An 18,678-nucleotide genomic window follows, 5' to 3' on the forward strand; every position below is an offset into this window, starting at 1 on the left:
TCAAAGGTCATTCCATGTCAAATCAACCAAATTTCAGAAACTTCCCCGGCTCAAATTAAAAAAATATATATATATATATATATTTTTTTTTTTAAGAAGAAAGACCAACATAAATAGTGATGAAAGCCAAAATGTCAGTAATCCACAGTAACCATAATGTAAAATCATATTGAGATATCTTTAATACTTGAGTTACAGGCACACAATATTATTCAACATAATTTGTTCTTCAGACATTCCTCCTGCAAATGGAAAGTTACCCACATTTGTTTTTTGGAAAAAGTGTACAATTTAACAATTTACTCATTGAGCCACATTGAGAACCACATTGAAATCCCCATATCTCTGGAAATATACCATAAAGGGCCTTAAAAATGAATATACCCAATCTAAAAGGATATTAAGATATATTTAATACTGAGTAACAGGCATGGAAACTTCAGGAAAAAAAATGTTGACATTTGCATATGATGTAACATAGATTGCTAAAGTCAGTAGATTTAACTAATAGACCTATTAATCTCTGTGTAAAAATAAAACAATGATGTTGCAATCTTTCTAAAATAATTTGTAACCCCCTGTAATCTGGCTCCAAAGATCCGCTATTGGATTAGTCAAGATTGGATTACTCAGTTAATATCCATCCATCCATGACATTTAATGTTCTGGCTTTCTTCTTCATTTATCTGTCTTTCAACAAAAGAAATAATCAAAATCAAAGTTTTTAGCCAGGAAACTATTGTCTTTTTATATTAACAAAACATTTCACAACATAAAGGGATGGTTTTCAGGAATCTTCAACCAAATATTCATTCAACCAATGTGCAAATTACTGTGCAAAATCCTGTGTGGGTGTGAGAATTCCTCCCTAAATTATTAAACTGGACCCTTCTTCCATTTCTTCTCTCAAAGGTGTTTTATTTCACCAACAAGTGTAAGCTTGGCCTCAAATGCATCACCCCACAGGTGTGAGGGATCTGTCTGTGGTGCCCTCACACACATGCTGAAATGTTTTGGGTGTTGATATAGAGGTGTTTTAGTGTGAGTATCAGGGTGCCGTATGAAGAACATCATGTTTTTCAGGCCTGGAGTTGGGCCCTGCGATCATGTCTGGGGCGCTGAAGGGACTGAGGTTGTGCTGTTTGTGTTGGTCTTTTGAAAAGGAAATGGTACACAGTTCTTGGCTCTTGTTGCTGTTCACCGTTTTCACCCACAATAGATGGACACTACGTAAATTGAATGGTAAACAAAAACCAAACCACATCAGTAAAGTTTCAACCACATCACTGAACGATGACGTTTTAACAGACCAATGTAATGACATGTCAACATATAACCACTAAGTAAAGCAATTTGCCGTAATGCAAACATGACGTGGCGTGACAAACAAAAGGACTACAGTGTTCAGGAACTATTTAAAATGTGTCAATGAACCGTGAAACCAGACTTTACTGTTTTCTTCTGAACAGTATAATTGCCACTGGAGCAGATGTTTTTGTCTGAGATGAGTTGGCGAGTAAGCGCTGATGGGGACAGGGAGAACTACAGGACTCAATATATCATCATCAGTGTGTTTTCAGCTCTTTGTTTTTTACAGAATTTGCTTAGAGGTCTTATGGAGCCAGTGGTTCTTGTGTGGACTTGAAATGCTCATTGTCTGATGAAGGAATCGGACAAAACTTAGTATGCCACTAAGTCCTCAAATGAAACCATTAAAAAGATGAAAATAATTGTGATATAATAAATTTATAAGCTGATGCAGTTGAATAGTTTATCCCAAGTCCCATCAGGGACAGCAGTAAGCCTTTTCCAATCAAATGCTAATAATCCCTCAAAACAGAATGAAATCATTTAAATTACATATTAGGAAGGAAACTTTATATTTAAACTATGTTGTTTGATAAATTCTCAATACGCCCCTACATTTTTCACTGTGCTTCTCTGGGATATTAAGCCCTGTTTAAAATGTTATCTGTAATGTATTAAAGGGGACCTATTATGCCCCTTTTCACAAGATGTAAAATAAGTCTCTGATGTCCCCAGAGTGTGTATGTGAAGTTTTAGCTCAAAATACCCAACAGAATTTTATTTACAGCACGTTTAAATCATCATTTTTTGGGTCTGTGAAAAACGCACTGTTTTAGTGCTTCTCCTTTAATGCTAATGAGCTGCTGGTTCAGGTCACAGGGGGCGGAGCCTAAGCAGCCGCGATCAGAGCCAGAACAGGGAAGATGATAATAATAAAACAGACAGTCACAGTAATGGTGTTCATTTCGACCATAAAAATGCCTACAGAGTCAGAGAATATATGCTGTATGGAGTTGGAACAGGTATAGTTTAGTTTAATTACGATTATAACCTATTTGGCATTGCTTGTATACACTATTAATGCAAGCCTGCTGTAGGACTCCGTCTGACGATCTGAATTGTCTGAATGATGACACAAAATATACTGATGAGTTTAATAAAGTTTACTGTATGTCACACAAAAGATGAAGCATCAGTTTTTCTTCAGAAAATCACTGTTAGAGCTGAGTAAACAGTATAAGAAGTGCATAAGTAACTTACATAAATTTCTGTAGAGTTAAGAGAGCATTTTCTTTAAAAACAAAATGAATCCACCTCGTCTTCAGTGGCTGGCAGATTTCAAGAGTAAATAGAGAGAGCTATGTGAATGAATACATCCAGCTACAACACCTTCAACGCTTGGGAGATGCTTCGACGCTTCTCGTGAGTGCATTGCTGCAGCAATGGCTGATGTGTACAACTCGCAGTGAACTCGATCAGGGCGGGTCTAAGTTATAACGGCAGTGTCAGTCAACACTCGTGGGCGGGGCCTGTGGCTTTAGTGATGTCACTAAAGCCACATTCTGAAAACGGGTCGATTGGAGAGACTGCTTATGATTTATGGGGATTAAAAAAAAAGGAGTGAGTGGATTTTTATCACTGTAGGGTGGTTGTGTACACACACTGCCAACACACATTTATGTCCAAACACCATAAAAAAGTGAATTTTGCATAATAGGTCCCCTTTAATTTATATTATAAGGATGTATGCTTTGTGCTTATATACACATTATGGGTGTCTGTTTGTATGAGTGAGATTGTTTCTACTCTTTTGGAAAGCTGTGTTATCACATTCACACCGATGAGCTGATGTGTGCTGTGGTCCGTTTCACAGATAAAAGTAATCGTACACACCGTAACCCACTGTTAGACACAGACTACAACACTCCAGGACAGACAGTTTAACCCACAACTCTGCTGGTCTGAACTTGTGCTTCATAATCACAGGTCTCACTGTGTCACAATGTGTGACGATGCACTTTAACTTCAGAGTCTCATTCGAATATAGTTCTCTAGAAAATGGGTTGTCCATGGGACAAACAGAGGCAGTCATTTCTCAGAAAGAGTACAGAGACATCCACACCTTACGATACTATCTATCTGTAGTCTCAATGCTTGCATGTTGTCTTATATAAGCACCTCGGGCATCATGTTCTGTGAGTAGTTTCTGGTATAGCTGCTCCTGTAAGATGAGAATAGCAGTGCAAACTCTCCTCAAACCACATCAAAGCGCCCCTGGCATCCTGTGACGTCCAGAAGAGACAACAATGATGTGGCATGAACTATCTTTTCAGTGATCTCCTACTAGGAATGGAGCAATTCATTTCCTGCAGAAGATTCTGCCATTTGTTATGTTAGGCATGACAAATACTAATGCAGTTTGTGTGGATTTATATTTGAAGATATTACATTTGAATGAACAGATATAGGTTGTGTGATAAGTGTGTATTAGGTCTGTCAATAGAATCATTTTTGTGTGATTAATCATACACTTATCATGAAATTAAGCATACATCATTTATCTTGTTTAACACGTTCATTTTGTCATAATTTGCTACTGTACTGTATGCAAAGTAAGGGTGATTCTCACAAAATTGTATTCTCTTCAAGCTTTTGTCAAGGTAAATTTATATGAGCCCATATAATTTTATTTATAAAAAAAATAGCAGTATTATCAAAAATCTGTGAAGTTGAAACTTTTTTTCCTTTTGACTGTATTTGTGTTTCTCTGTGTGCAGGTTGTAGGGCGTGTGTTACTGCTTCAGTTGATCAATTATCTGACCAGCCGTTACCTGAGTGATCCGCTGGTGACAAGCTTGTTGAACAGCAGCCGTGTGCACATCCTGCCATCCATGAACCCGGACGGCTTTGAGTCATCTGCCCAGGACTGCACGAACTCAGTGGGCCGGTAAGTGAGAGAGAGATAAATAATTCAATTTGATATGAATATCCCACATTTGTGCCACAATACCATGCTTATAATAGTGTTACTACTATAAATCCATGGTGAATGTTGGTGATTTGTGTTTAAAAAAAGCCTAGATCGCTGTCGCACATTGTTTCTCCTGTCTTCTGCACGAGTGTGAAAATGTGCGGTTTCATGTGGCTTTAAACTAGTTTAAATCACCAAGACATTTGTGGTTTGTTTTTGAGAACTTGAATACTTCTCACTGAATCTCGCTATTATTGACACCAGTCAGCGACTAAACGCATTTGCTCTGCGCTGCCTTTTGGACAGAGATAATAATCGGTGCAGTTCAAATGAATAGTGTTGTTTCGTTCTGCTTTTGGCAAGTTTGCCATTGGATGTTTTTAATACGCAACAGAAATGGCAGCGCTCATCATTTAGGCAAATTAGTGGGATATGTGCGACCTCTAACAAAATTCGACAAAAAGTCACAAAATGTGACCATTCAGTCGCAGTCTGGATCCCTGCATTTAAATCGAAGTCGGCAAACCAATGATATTGGTGAATTGTAGCCTCGAGCTCACAGCTGATTGGTCCGTGGTGACATTCAGCTTCAACACTTCCAGTGGCGTCGGTCCATACCATAGATAGAGTATACATGGTTTAAATAAATAACGTGGTAGAAAGGTTTACGCTCTTTAAGTTAGTATATCGGAAAAAGCAGGGAAAATCTTTTTTCCCCATCAAGTGACCCTTTAACATCCAATTTATTTTTGTCTTTCAAAACCTGAATTTATTTTGCTGCAAGGAATTCAGAACAGTTTATTTCCAAGTTGTAACTGTCTGCCCAGAGAAACCATGGCTCAGATGAGACGTTTAGAGATAGAGCCTACTTTTCCCACAAATCATCCAAAACTTTGCTGATAAGACTCAAAACACACGTCTTATCTGGCATGAGGGATCTTACTCACACATACACACACACAAAGATAAACATCCATTATAGCAAACTCAAACTATTTGGCCCACAGGCCCCCAACCAGCGGTACATAGTTTTGCCAGAGTAGAGGGGTGTTAAAAGCCTGAAGCAATGGAAAATAACTTCCTTGGACTGTTGCCACAACATGCTGACAAAAAAATCTACCCAAGAGGAAATCTGTAATCAGAAGATATGAAAACCCCTATATGGATGAATAAGTTTCATTCATCCTGTGGATGTAACAATGCAGCTTTTGATCAGACTGTGCCCACAATGCTGTAAACGTCTGCTGTTTTCAACGATACCAATCAAAGACAAGTCAGCACCTCACGTTGTCCGTTTTTGTTCAGAGGAAATAGATGATGTAGATGGATCGTATCTGTGGAAGCTCCCACTGGGTGACCTCAATCTACACTGTAAAAAAAAGAAAAGTTGACTTAACTTAAAATTATAAGGCAACTTGCTGCACAGATTTTTTGAGTTGACTCAACTAACAGAGTTTACTCAACTGGAGATGTTATAGTTGAGTCAACTCAACTATAGAGATGTTTTAGTTGAGTCAACTCAAAAAAATCTGTGCAGCAAGTTGCCTTATAATTTTAAGTTAAGTCAACTTTTCTTTTTTTACAGCGTAGAATCGCTCTGTATGATTAGCAATAAAGTAAATTTAATTAGCCAAGCTCAAACATTGAAGACAAATAGAGATGAATAGTTGGATGTCATTCATGTCAAGGGGAAGGGGATATGTATGACTTTTCAAAAGTTATACGGCGAACTTTTGCCAGCCCTGGGGATTTTGTTAAAACTACTGATCAAACTTCTACATTTTTGTATTCCTGCCCACAGAAATCAGAAGTGCATTATGGGTGTTGAAGGTTTTGATAAAAGGGAACAGCACAGCCCTTTTTCTCTGTTTTCTGTAGTCACGTAGCACTGATTTATTGATTGGTTTCATAAATCCACTGTATAGTCAAATTTTATTAAAAGCCCATCTTACCGTCTTGAAAAATAATGTATAAAGATGTTCAGTAGTTTGTTCTCATTATTAGAAGTGTTTCAATTCACATTTGCTTTTATACTGCATAAATAAACATAAATTTCGTTCCAAAGCAGCTTTACAAACAATATTGCCTTATAATAATCAGTTAATCCCTCATGATTTCTGACAGGTGTTCAGATTGCAGAATCATATTATACAGATATTGGTGAATGTGTTAAAGTGTTTAATATTTAATATGCGAACAACCCTAAAAAAAATCATTTTGTAAAATCTTTTTATTCTCAGACTTTCAGCAGACCCCTTGGGCCTGTGGTACGGTCACAGTGCACACATACATCGGTGTTATTCATTTTCAGTGAGTTTGCATTATGATGTAACACAGACTATAAGTGAAGTGAAAAACATGAGCTCAACATTATACAAATAGCTGCCTGCAAAAAGCATTAGACAGTGAAGCAACTCCCTAGTTTTTGAAAGGCTACGTGAGACCAGTGTCAACCATATGTCCAGCTCAGTAAGCCCCAAAACTTTGGAGACACACCAGACCTCATCTAATACCGTAGAAGCCACATCCTTGCATACAAACCATCCTGCTCCTGCAGTCTGAGACCACATAAGCGCTCCTGCTTAGATGGGGATGCAATTGGAAACAGATCTGATCTGGATTTGATGATATGGTGGGTAAACTGAGATTGAGCAAGAGTCAAAGTGAGAGAGCACACTACAACAGCAGCCATGCAGCTGTGTACATTGAGGACGATGATTGTATTTTTACATGGTGTAGTTCGCCCTTATTGCCGTGGCTCTCGCTATGAGCTTCCTGTGAGGTTTGGCTCCACTCTCAACCAAGTGAAACAAACACAACCCCGTCAGCCGCTTTCTCTTATTTCAATCCAGCGGATCATGCTTAACCTGTGACAGTTCACATTCTAAGGAAAAGTGATGGGAATATTAGGCCTGTCACGATAACAAATTTTGCTGGACGATAAATTGTCCAAGAAATTATTGCGATAAACGATAATATTGTCGTTAACAATAAAAGCAATGGACTCTCAGTGTCTGTTAACAAAAAAATGCACTTGAATAAATACCAAAAACAATAAATAAAATGGATGTAAACAAAATCGCACTTCAAAAAATATTAAACATTAGGCTCAGACATAAATAGTGATACATTCCATAACAGGCAAAACTGCCGGTTAGGACCTTTGTAAACAAATAAAAAAAGCCTCAACAGGCCATATCACACCATTTTGCACTGTCCTCCTGTTATTTTGTCGACTAAACCAGAGACTAAAAGGACTTTGACTAAACAAACGCTCGAGTGATTGTGTAATTTACTGTCGGGAAGACGGAGACGCGCTTTATTATTCTACGCACTGAAAATACTTGGTTAGGATTAGGGGTGAGGAGTGCGTGCGTATTACACGCCATAAAGTGCGTATCATATGCACGCAAAAACTATTTTTTGGCGTATAAATGGCACGAGAAATAACATTAATAACATTTCCCATACAAAGACCATGTGACTGACAAGCGCCGCGGCGCCGCCTCCCCACACAAAGACCATGCAACTGACAAGAGGGTTCACTCCTCCTTTACGCTAAGGAACCGAGAGTGGTCATCCAGTCTATTTGGTAGAGAGAGAGAGAGAGACGAGGAAAACAAACAAGCATGCAAATGGAATTATCGCGGCCGGAAAAATTATCGAGCTCATTTTTTTTTATCGTGCGATTAATTGATTTATTGACTATTGCGACAGGCCTAGGGAATATCACAAGCAAATGCATCACTCTGATTCCAGTTCTGATTGAATTAGGCTACTTTGCCGGTGTGAGCAGAAGCAGAAGGAGCTGGATGAAATATTCTGAATGATACCAATCCACAATCTGATTTATGATGCAGCCTGGAAGCACAATCACATTATGTTCGTTCATTTGGCCCGATGAGGACTGGTGCATTGTCATCTGAGTCTGGTTTCTCTCAAGATGTTTTTCTCCATTTCTGTCACCTGATGGAGTTTGGGTTTCTTGCCACTATCGCCTTTTGGCTTGCTTTGTTGGGGAAACTTAACATTCAGCAGTATTATTGATTTGACACTATTGGATGAGAACTGAACTGAGCTGGATGGCATCACTGTTTTTCCCAGAGCTGCTTTACAGCAGAATTAAAGGCTATTTGTGCCATTGATCATTATTGTCTTGCTTAACACTGTAAAGCTGCTTTGAAACTATCTGTTTAGTATAAAGTCCTTTTATAAGTTAAGGTGACTTGACTTTTCTTGACTTAACAATTACATAAATCCTTTTAGTAACTGAGCAATAACCAGATCTTATTCAGTAACTTTGTCTGTAGTAATGCCATGAAATACTCAAGAAAAGTTGTTGCATTGTAGTAAAGTTTATACATGCATTTAAATCATTCTCATGTCAGACATTTTCCTACCCTGCTGTACCACCACTTCATGTATTTCTCGTAAACCCACACCTTAGATTTTTGTATGTGCCAAGTCTGCAAAGAAAAATATACATACCACGGAAAAGCGTTTATACATTTCACAGGAAACAATGAATCAACACTTGTAAGTTTGACACAAAAATACACAAGCCGATCACCGTTAAAACGGCCTGAGTTTAAGGCCTGAAAGGTACTATTTGCAAGTACATGTTTGTTTATAATGTAGTTCTTGAATCAATGCAACAAAACATGTTGAATTCTCAGTGTTGCTACAAGGGGCGCAATAAAAGACATTAGCATGAACGTTTACAGTCTGATGCAAAAATGTGCAACAAGTGCGTTCCAGAACTGCTAACAGAACTGAACTTTATTTCTTTTTATTTTTTTGGAAATGCAATTTATTCCTGTGATGGCAAAGCTGAATTTTCATCAGTGAAAATTGTCACATGATCCTTCTGAAATCATTGTAAAAATCTAATTTAGCACTATTTCTTATCAATGTTGAAAACAGTTAATAAATTCAAAAGGACAGCATATGAAGCTTTAACCGGTTGTCAATTCTAAGCCCTAATAAGGAACAATTATTTTCATTTTATTTTTGGGGATTATTTGCTCCGATCCCCTTAAAGTCACAAAAAACAAGTCAACTAAATCAAATCATCCTTGGGATCTAATAAAGTTTGTTGTATAATATCAGATATTAGTTTGTGGGAAAAGTTTATATTAGTCCTTTGCAGATAGGAATTACAGATCATAAATAGCAATATCACGTGGCCACCCTTAAGATTCAGAGGAAATGTATCATTCTCAAAGGACTAATTGACAAGAAAAGGATGTTCTGATGAATTCATTTGGGAAACGGTCTATATTTGGAAGCTAATGAAATCCGCTCTTGCCAGATTTGTGTCCAATATGGTAATAATTTGACCTTCCAAATTAAGAAAAGACAACTCTTGAGGTTTTAGACATTTAGGGCGACTTGACTCGATCAAAAGGTCCACAGATGGTTTGGCCTGGCATGGCATTCGTAGTTTTCTCAGCGGAAAGAGGCAAATACGCATACGACTGATGACAATGTTTGTCATTGGCGTCAATCTGAGGTTTCAGTGAAAGTACTATAATTTGATGCCGAAAGCACAGCTGGACTGCAGGAATTTTCCATCAGGTCGAGTTTGAGAGTCTGCAGTGGAACGTGGCCACTATATCTTCATTCCATATATCCATCTTATATATCTCTCACACACCATAAACATAGAGGGTATTTTCCTTGAAAGGGCAACCTGCAATAATTTCTGTCTCATTTTATCGTACAGAGCTAATTAGAAGTAAGCCATTCCTAGGTGGACTTCCTGAGTAGTGTAAACTACTCGCGTTTGTTTGAGCGGTCGGACATGTTAACCTCTGGCTCTGAACAATGGAAATCCGGCTATGTTTGGAATCGAATACAATTATACTAATTAGTGAATCCTGCTCGGTATACAGAACGTGAACCTGTACGTATTGTTCAAGAACGTAGAAAGTGAACCTGTAAGTATTGTTCAAGAATGGACCTCATCACACTGCATGCAAGTGGTATCTTGAAAATATAAAGCATTATTTTGCTTTTTTAGATACATTTCTCTACATCCATCAAATATATTTTCACTTTTCAATGTACACACATTTTTTTGTGAAAAAAATACCTTTGGTGACTTTTTGTAATTTGTGGCGTTTGACAGAACCAGTCCCCATTTAGTTTCATTGTATAGCAAAGAGCAGCTTGCGCATTCTGCTAAACAAATACTTTTGTGTTCTGTTGATGGTTTGTAACGCCATGAGAGTGAATAAACAATGACAGAAGTTTTGGTAAATTATTCCTTTACAGATCAGTGAGAAACACCAGAAAAATGTCCATTCTGCTCTGATCACTCCACAGCCAGAAAGCACAACATAAACATTTAATGCTTTTCACTCAGGGATTAATGGCTCTCACACATCCTGGCGCCCCGTGACAGCCCTGATACTCCTCCAAATTAAACTGACAGACCTAGAGTGCAAGCTGACAGAGATTTTATGGCTGTGCGCATGCATAGAGATCTAAGTGTGTGGCAAGGCATGTGTGTAAAATTGTACTGATACAACAAGTCATCCTGAAAACACCATGATCTAAGCTGTCATTACATATAAACAGTGGTTAAAGGAACGTAAACCACACCGGGCGTTGCTCCATCTCTGATAGAGTGATATCATGATCATTCTAGATATCACAGATGGAGCAATGTGTCTTAGTCTGACCCAGGATCAGCTACCCTAACAAAACCATATCCTGAGCTTATATAAGAGAAATGGCATACATTGATCTGATCACAAATGCAGAAAGCGTCAGACAAGATGAAGGCCTTCAACGATCTGTTCTGCCCCGTCAAACTAACAGCTCACCACTAATGGAAACCTCAAGAGCTCTTTTAGACAAATAGTTTATAGAGCTGAGCAGTTCATCAACCATTTTTACAACAAAATGTGCTTTGCGCCACATCGAGCAGCTGAAGTGTCTGGCGTGATTTAGATCCTATAGGATCTTAAGAGAGAAATCAGGTGTCTGGATGAGGCCGGCAATCAGCGAAAGAAAACAACCCAACTCCAAACCGAGCCAGAGACACAAGAGAATCTGAGTGGATTTATGAGGTGCTTAATCAGTTTTCAAAAAGCTTTCAAACAAGTTGAAGAGCTCCAATATTTGGCGAGAGAACCTGGCATAAACAAGCTCATCTCTGCCATTAAACTACAACAGCAATCGAGGCTGAGAGCGCAGGCCAACTTTTTGTTTTAAATTGTATTGTGAAAGCAGGAAGAAAACAACTCTGTGTTCAAACGCCAGCGAAATGTGGCACACACACACATCCTGTTTATTGCGTCTAGGTTGGTTTCATATGCATTTGACGATGACCACCCAGGAAGGCTTGATTGTTGAACCTCTAAACCTCTGTACAAAACCCAACCAAAACATTTAAATCTGTTTTTTTTGTTGTTTTTTTTCCCATTGTCATTGGCTTCTGAGAATCCTTGGACTTTGTGTGACGTAATTTGGGTAATTTTGTGTGATTATTATTATTATTATTTATATATATATATATATATATATATACAGTATGGTAAAAAAAAAAAAAAAAAAAAAAAAATTATATATATATATATATATATATATATATATATATATATATATATATTTTTTTTTTTTTTTTTTTACCATACTGTATGGTTGTATGTAATAATTCAGAATATGTGCCGGCATCCAGACATGCTGCTTTAGCTGAGCAACATTTGTTGACTGAGAGAGGCTGTTTAAAAGCACGTCAAAGCATTGCAACAGTAAGCAGATAGGAATTCCTGAGGGAAGCACTTCTGTATGGCGTAGAGCGGGCGCTCTGTGTTCGGGATTAAGAAGGATCACTCCACCCGACGGTGTCACGGCAAAACACACTAATCCACCCGCACAAATTTAGACCTGCCAGTGCAAACTAATGCAGAGTGCTGTCACTGGCCTGTTAGTTTGCTAGTTAGTCGTTTGATGTTCTTCATCCTTGAAGATTTTGGTGTCAGCAGCACAGATGCAGGCTGCAGCTTACACAGTCAGGTCTGCTGTTCAATATGTCCACAAAAGAGTCAAGTTATTTGTTGAAATATTTGCAATTATTCTAGAAAAGCACATTTATAGGCCATAGTTTCATTGAGTAACTAGTTCCTCCTCCCCTCCAGGTATAATAAGAACGGCGTGGACCTGAATCGTAATTTCCCGGATGTATTTGAGAGTAATACTGCACAGAAAAGTGAGAAAGAAGTCAGGGCAGTGATGGACTGGCTGAAGACGGAGACTTTCGTCCTGTCGGCCAATCTCCACGGAGGTGCGGTGGTGGCCAGCTACCCCTACGACAACAGCAACAGAGGTCAGTTGCTTGTATATACATTAATGAACCCTTTTTCAGTGGCTTCCTCCAGTTTTTTTTTTTTTTTTTAAAGCATAAGGATTCATGTTAAATGACAAAAAAAATATTGTCAGCTCTTAAAAGCCACATGAAACTAGATTCATTGGGCAATTCATTGGAATTTCAAAGCAGAATGGTATAAAAAGGTATAATGGTATAAAAAGAAAAGTTTCCAGAACAACCGAGCTGATGACCGAACAGCAATTCAGTTGGAATTGTCTCGAGTCCAGCATCTGAATCTGCACGGCTCATCGCTGGGACTGCAAACATGCCGTGATCATGAGATTAACGGGAATGTTATTCGCTTTCTTTCAGGAAGCGAGCTGCAAGGAGGCCAGAGCATTTCCCCCGACGATGACGTGTTTGTCCACTTGGCAAGGACCTACTCCTACAACCACACTGAAATGCACAACGCAAACAGTTGCTCCGATTTGACGGGCTTTGTCAACGGCATCACTAATGGATACTCCTGGTATCCTCTAAGAGGTAAAAGTGTTCAATGCAGCATTTTAATATTTGTGACCTGTGCTAAGTGCTCTATTAAAAAATCTTAAAAATGATGTATGATTTGTTTGAATCGGGCAAAAAATTAATGAATGAGTCGATAGAGTCAGCAAAGTAAGTTTTGAGAAAAATCTATCAAGTTTTCTGAAGGTTCCAGAACAAAATCACCTACCAACCATACCTTAAAATCCCTGGTAATACCACCACATTTGGAACACACCAAGTCAAAACTAAATATCTATAGAAGAAATATATATATATATTCAACTTTTTTTACCAGTATACCACAATTGTTTGATTAACATTAATGAAAACAGACAGCCTATATAAGACCAGTACCGCACGGATCTAATATAATGTTAGTACCAATCGATGGTTCTGTACTAATTGAATGTGTTTTTCTCTTAGGGGGAATGCAAGACTATAACTATGTGTGGGCACAGTGTTTAGAGCTCACACTGGAAATCTCTTGCTGCAAGTTTCCTCCAGAGTCACAGCTTCCGGGCCTATGGGACGCCAACAGACCTGCACTACTGGCTTACATGCAGCAAGTACACCTAGGTAGGTACTGCTTAGACACACTTGCCCACTTAATGGTGTCCCCGTTATGCATGGTATTCCAAAAAAAAAAAAAGTCATACAAATAGAAACAAAAATCCCTCTTAATCATAACTTATGATCCACTAGAAGTGTGTGCTGGTGTTTGTGTTTAGACACACTGCCATGTGCCTGTAAATTCTTATTTTCTTGTTTCGCTGTGCTCGGGACATTTCTGGGCTGTAGTAGCATTTGACCAGTGCGTTTGGCGACACCCTCAGACAATGACGATGCAGACTTTATCGTCTGTGTCTGAAGCTCCACTAAGTTGTCCTGTATCGACATGAAATACAATTTGCAAATGTTGCTACTGTCTTGTTGACTGCTATATGTAATTTGACAGATTACTAGGCATCGTTAGTATGTTTTTATGATAACACAATTGTTTATTAGCGAGCTAGACTGGCTAAACTCACTTGCAAACTACAGCCAGTCATGTAATTAATAGTGTAACTGTCTGTTCATATACACAATACTGTTCATGATAAACACAATAGCAGTAAAAAGCTCCATTGTCAGAAGCATAGTGATGCATGAATCAATGCTCACACAAGTCACTTTCTAATCACTCAACTTTGTGTTGGTCAACGCTGTGAATTTGAACACAATCAAAACTATGCAGAGAACTTTTTTGCCCTCACGTGAAACTCCCGATTGTCCTGTTGCAATAAGTGTATTTCTCCAAGTAATGGTAGATGTGACAACACCTTTAGCTCTTTCATTAACTCGAGAAGGTAGGTGATTTCAGATTTTACCAGTGAAACGTACCACCCACACTTAAGTGGCCCCTAAATAAACAAACAAGCAAAGCAAACATTTTAAAAAAGCAGTTTTGCCGAACCATATAATTGTAGCCATCAAATAATGAGCTAAATTTCATGCGGTATAGGGCACTGTATTATACAGCACAGTAAACATATTCTGTTACAGTCGCAATGAAATTACACACACAGCACCATCCTGACCGTGATTGTCCCACAGGGACAAAGCCGCCGTCCACACCCAGCATTGACACAACTGTCCCTGTAACCCAACCACAAGCAAAACATCCCGACATACACTACCACACCTCTTAAACAATGTTGTGAAAGAAATGGCTAACCAACTAGAGAGCACCTAAAGTTGTGTAATACCACATAGACACGACTTGTTTAATGTCAAGTTATTTGCATGTATCTGCTTGTAAGATGGTGCTGTGCACCTTTAAAACACTCTATGCCCCTTTTCACAAGATGCAATATGGTGTGTCCCCATAATGTGTCTGTGAAATTTCTGCTCAAAATACCCCCAGATAATTTATTATAGTATAGCTTGTCAAATTTGCCTCTTTTTGTGTCTGAGCAAAAACGTTTTTGTGTGTGTCCCTTTAAATGCAAATGAGCTGCTGTTTCCCACCTCCGTTCAGAAGATGGCTGAGTAGCGAATAAGTAGTAATAAGTAGTAATAAGTAGCGAATAAGTAGCGAAGTGCAGCCTTACAGAGAGACTCAGGAAGAGGTTGCACCTGGACATTTCTGAATGGTTAGTGGATACATTTATGTAGTTGTTGTGGAGTTACATTGATTCATCTCATATACTTGCATGTACCGTCATGTTAAACTTTTACACAAGTTGACACAGTTCCCTGTGGTCTTTATAAGACAGCTGTGACATTTTTTTGGTCAAATAATGTTATGTGCTCGTCTGTGCAGCCAACAACAGAACAGTTTGCATGCTTTGTACTTGGTTTTGTTGCTTGCGAAAACAAAATGGCGGCGCCGTGGGTGGAAGTTTTACGGTCTATGGTGGAAACGTGCAAACGTGGGGTGGTAATATTACAATAAGATCCCCTTATTACGTTAGAAGGGGAGCGAAGTTTCATCGGCTTTTTTTTATTTTTTTTACATGCTTGCAGAGAAAGGCTCACCAAAACAAAGTTACTGGGTTCTAGGTTTGCCAACCGTTCCGTATAATACGGAATCGTCCCGTATTTTCAGGCATACGCTCTAAATTGAGAATTAACCATTTCGTTGAGACCAATCTTTGTTTGATTTGCAAGCAGGGATGTTTGTGGTTGCTCCCGCTTCACAGCCATAGGGACTCGCGCTAACGGCAAATCCATTCTTTCACTGTCCCAGAGGCGTCGTCAGCCGATTTTGCCGGAGCTTCAGCCCCGAATGTTTTGAGTGTAGCCCCGAATGTTTTTTGAAAAGTTGACTGACAAATATGAAACTGGACAATAGCCTATGTAAACCCCCGAAATCATAAGTTGCCTTATTTCATTGTGCTTTGGCTTTGCTGCTGTCTCTGACTAGTGACTGTTGAAATCTGTCTCTGCAGACGCACCACGTGAGTGATTAGATCCTAGAATATCTCCAGGATTTGCGCAACAGCAAACAATCTCACAGCAATAAAAAAAAAAAAAAAAGAATAAATAACGCAGTCAGCACCGCCGCACAGTCCTCTGTCAGACCAGATGTTGTCAGGCTATATGTCAGTAAAACTCAGAAAAACGAACTTTCCTGTCGTATCAGCCGTGTGCTCGCAGCGCGCACTCTTCAATATCAAGCGCAAATGCAGCGCGCCCTGTATCACGCAAAAGAAACTACGAGCATGTAACGTTGTGTTCTGTCGTCAATTAAGTATTGAAATAACCAAAAGGGAGATTAAAGCTGCGTCATTTTTCATTATTAATATTCTAACATTTTATCAATATTGCAAAGTCATCAAAACTGACTCGTGAATTATTGACCAAAAATGTGAAAAATACATCTAGCCTAAATGATCGTTCTTGACATTCTTTTAACTATAAGCAACCCAATTTGTCTAGATCTGTAATATTATTTCCTTTGTATAATGAGCTTGTCTTTGTTTTAAATTATATTGTATTTTTATTGTGAGTGTGAACTGCTGCACAGTCGTGTGATTTAGGCAGCTTGATTAACATTATTACAATGTATTCCTATTTAACACAGATGTTATTCGCTAATTACAGAAACTAAAAGCAAAATATAAGTATAAATATTTATAAAATAAACAAACAAAAGATTGCACTGGTGTTTGATTGAAATGTAGCCTAACATCTATGTAAAATAATCCTTGAAAGATTTCTCATTTAAGGCCATTCCTGTTTGGAATATGTGATTGTGTATTGTCAACAATAAGCAGAAACGTTCTGCATTTCCATTTTGTACTGTGGATCATTCATGTCAACATTTATCCTCATTCTCATGTTTAAGAATCTGTTATCTGCTTGACAAATAATTTATGCTACTGCCCACTTACATGCTTTTAAAGCTATTGTTATCCAATTTTTTTTGGCCTTCAAACACCTTAAAATGCACATTTGTAGGGCCAAGAAATCCAAATTTTCTCGGGGGAGCATGCCCCCGAACCCCCCTAACTACCTCACATTTGAATGCGCGTGTCTGTGGGGTAATGCGGGCTGGTGTGGCTGCCCCCTGCATATAGACCTACACTTTATCAAATCATGTTATCTTGTAACCCAGCCCCTGATGTTTCGGGCTCAGCCCCTGATGTTTTTAAAACCTAGAAACGCCCCTGCACTGTCCCCGTTTAGATTCCGTCTTATCGGTTTGGATGACTAACGTTACAAACAACGTGATTATTGTCAGAGACAATGTTATTGTTCACGAGTCCAACATTCAGCAACGCAAGAAAACATGCAATCTACCTGAGGGAAGACGTTATCAAAAATCTTTCACTATTGTATGTTAAATAGAGAAAAACATTTTACATTAAAGTAACTTGTACCGTTACTTGGTTGGACCTCGTTATTGAAACACAAAATAACCAATACAATCTCAAGCACCAAAAGCAGCCCATACTAATCATCTAAGTTCTCTTTATCTGGAAAATATGCACTTTTCATTTATTCATACACGGTTGCAAAAACATTTTGTTCAAAATTTTAAGTTCCATAAACGTTTTTTTTTTTTTTGTGGCTGTAATTGTGCTTTTACATTTTATGCCATCTACATATCTTCCTGATTAAAAAAAAAAAACTTTTATGTTTATTGTTTTGAATAGAGGTTTGATGATACAGTAATTTCCATTGGTGCAGCTATATATAGAAAATGGGTAATTCAACAATTTGAACATGGAGCTAAATTATATCTATAGGATTGAACCATATAGGGCCTTTAAAATGAAGATTACATAAGAAAAGTTTTATTAAGAATGAGAATATAGAAGGATATTAAGATATCTTTATTACTTTTAGAGTTACAGGCACACAAACTTTGGAAAAATACTATTTATGGCACTCCGTAATGTTCAATTGTGTTGATAGAAAAAAATAAGATACATTTCTAGTTTCAACATTATTTGTTCTTCAGATAATGTGCGACCATTGAAAATGTGTAGTAATTTAACATTAATATGCTAATGCTAATGTTATATGGCCGCTGTATATATTGGGACTTAAAATTAACCATATTCGGCCTTAAAAATTAAGAAGCCAAAAGAAAAGCATGTTAAGAATTAGAATCTAAAAGAATATTAAGATATTTTTAATATGAGTTGCAGGCATGCAAACTTTGGGCAAAAAACAAAAGTAGTGTTTTTTCCCATTTTTAAAATGTCACTGTTGACATAGCTTTAATAAAACGAAGATGGCTAAAGTCAACCGATTTAGCTAAATAGCCCAAACAATCTCTGTGTAAAAGTAAAATAATGATGCAGTTCTAAACTCATTTTAACCCCCCTGTAAATCTGACTCCAAATCTCAGGTGAAAATTGTCATTTTGACCCATTTTACAAAACTGTAAATATACATCCATCACATGTAGCCTAATATTTTGGCTTTCTTCTTCATTTACGTTTGTCTTTCTTCAGAATATTTTAACAAAATCAAAAATTTGAGCCAGGAAAGTGTCTGAAATTTGGTTGATTTTTCCACGAAATGACCCAAATGTGTTTGTCTG

The 18,678-nt window shown here is 38.0% G+C and overlaps 1 protein-coding gene across 1 annotated transcript in view; it reads left to right on the top strand.

Moving 5' to 3' along the window:
- Nucleotides 1–18,678, top strand: part of cpm (carboxypeptidase M) — a 41,802-nt gene that overhangs the window by 17,493 nt on the left and 5,631 nt on the right. The window contains exons 4-7 of the mRNA XM_084110690.1: nt 4,086–4,255; nt 12,427–12,614; nt 12,969–13,139; nt 13,566–13,718. Of these exons, the coding sequence (XP_083966816.1) occupies nt 4,086–4,255; nt 12,427–12,614; nt 12,969–13,139; nt 13,566–13,718 (682 nt within the window). The remainder of the gene's footprint in view (nt 1–4,085; nt 4,256–12,426; nt 12,615–12,968; nt 13,140–13,565; nt 13,719–18,678) is intronic.

This window comes from Abramis brama (genome assembly GCF_963993115.1).
Source record: "Abramis brama genome assembly, chromosome: 4".
Taxonomy (NCBI): Eukaryota; Metazoa; Chordata; class Actinopteri; order Cypriniformes; family Leuciscidae; genus Abramis; species Abramis brama.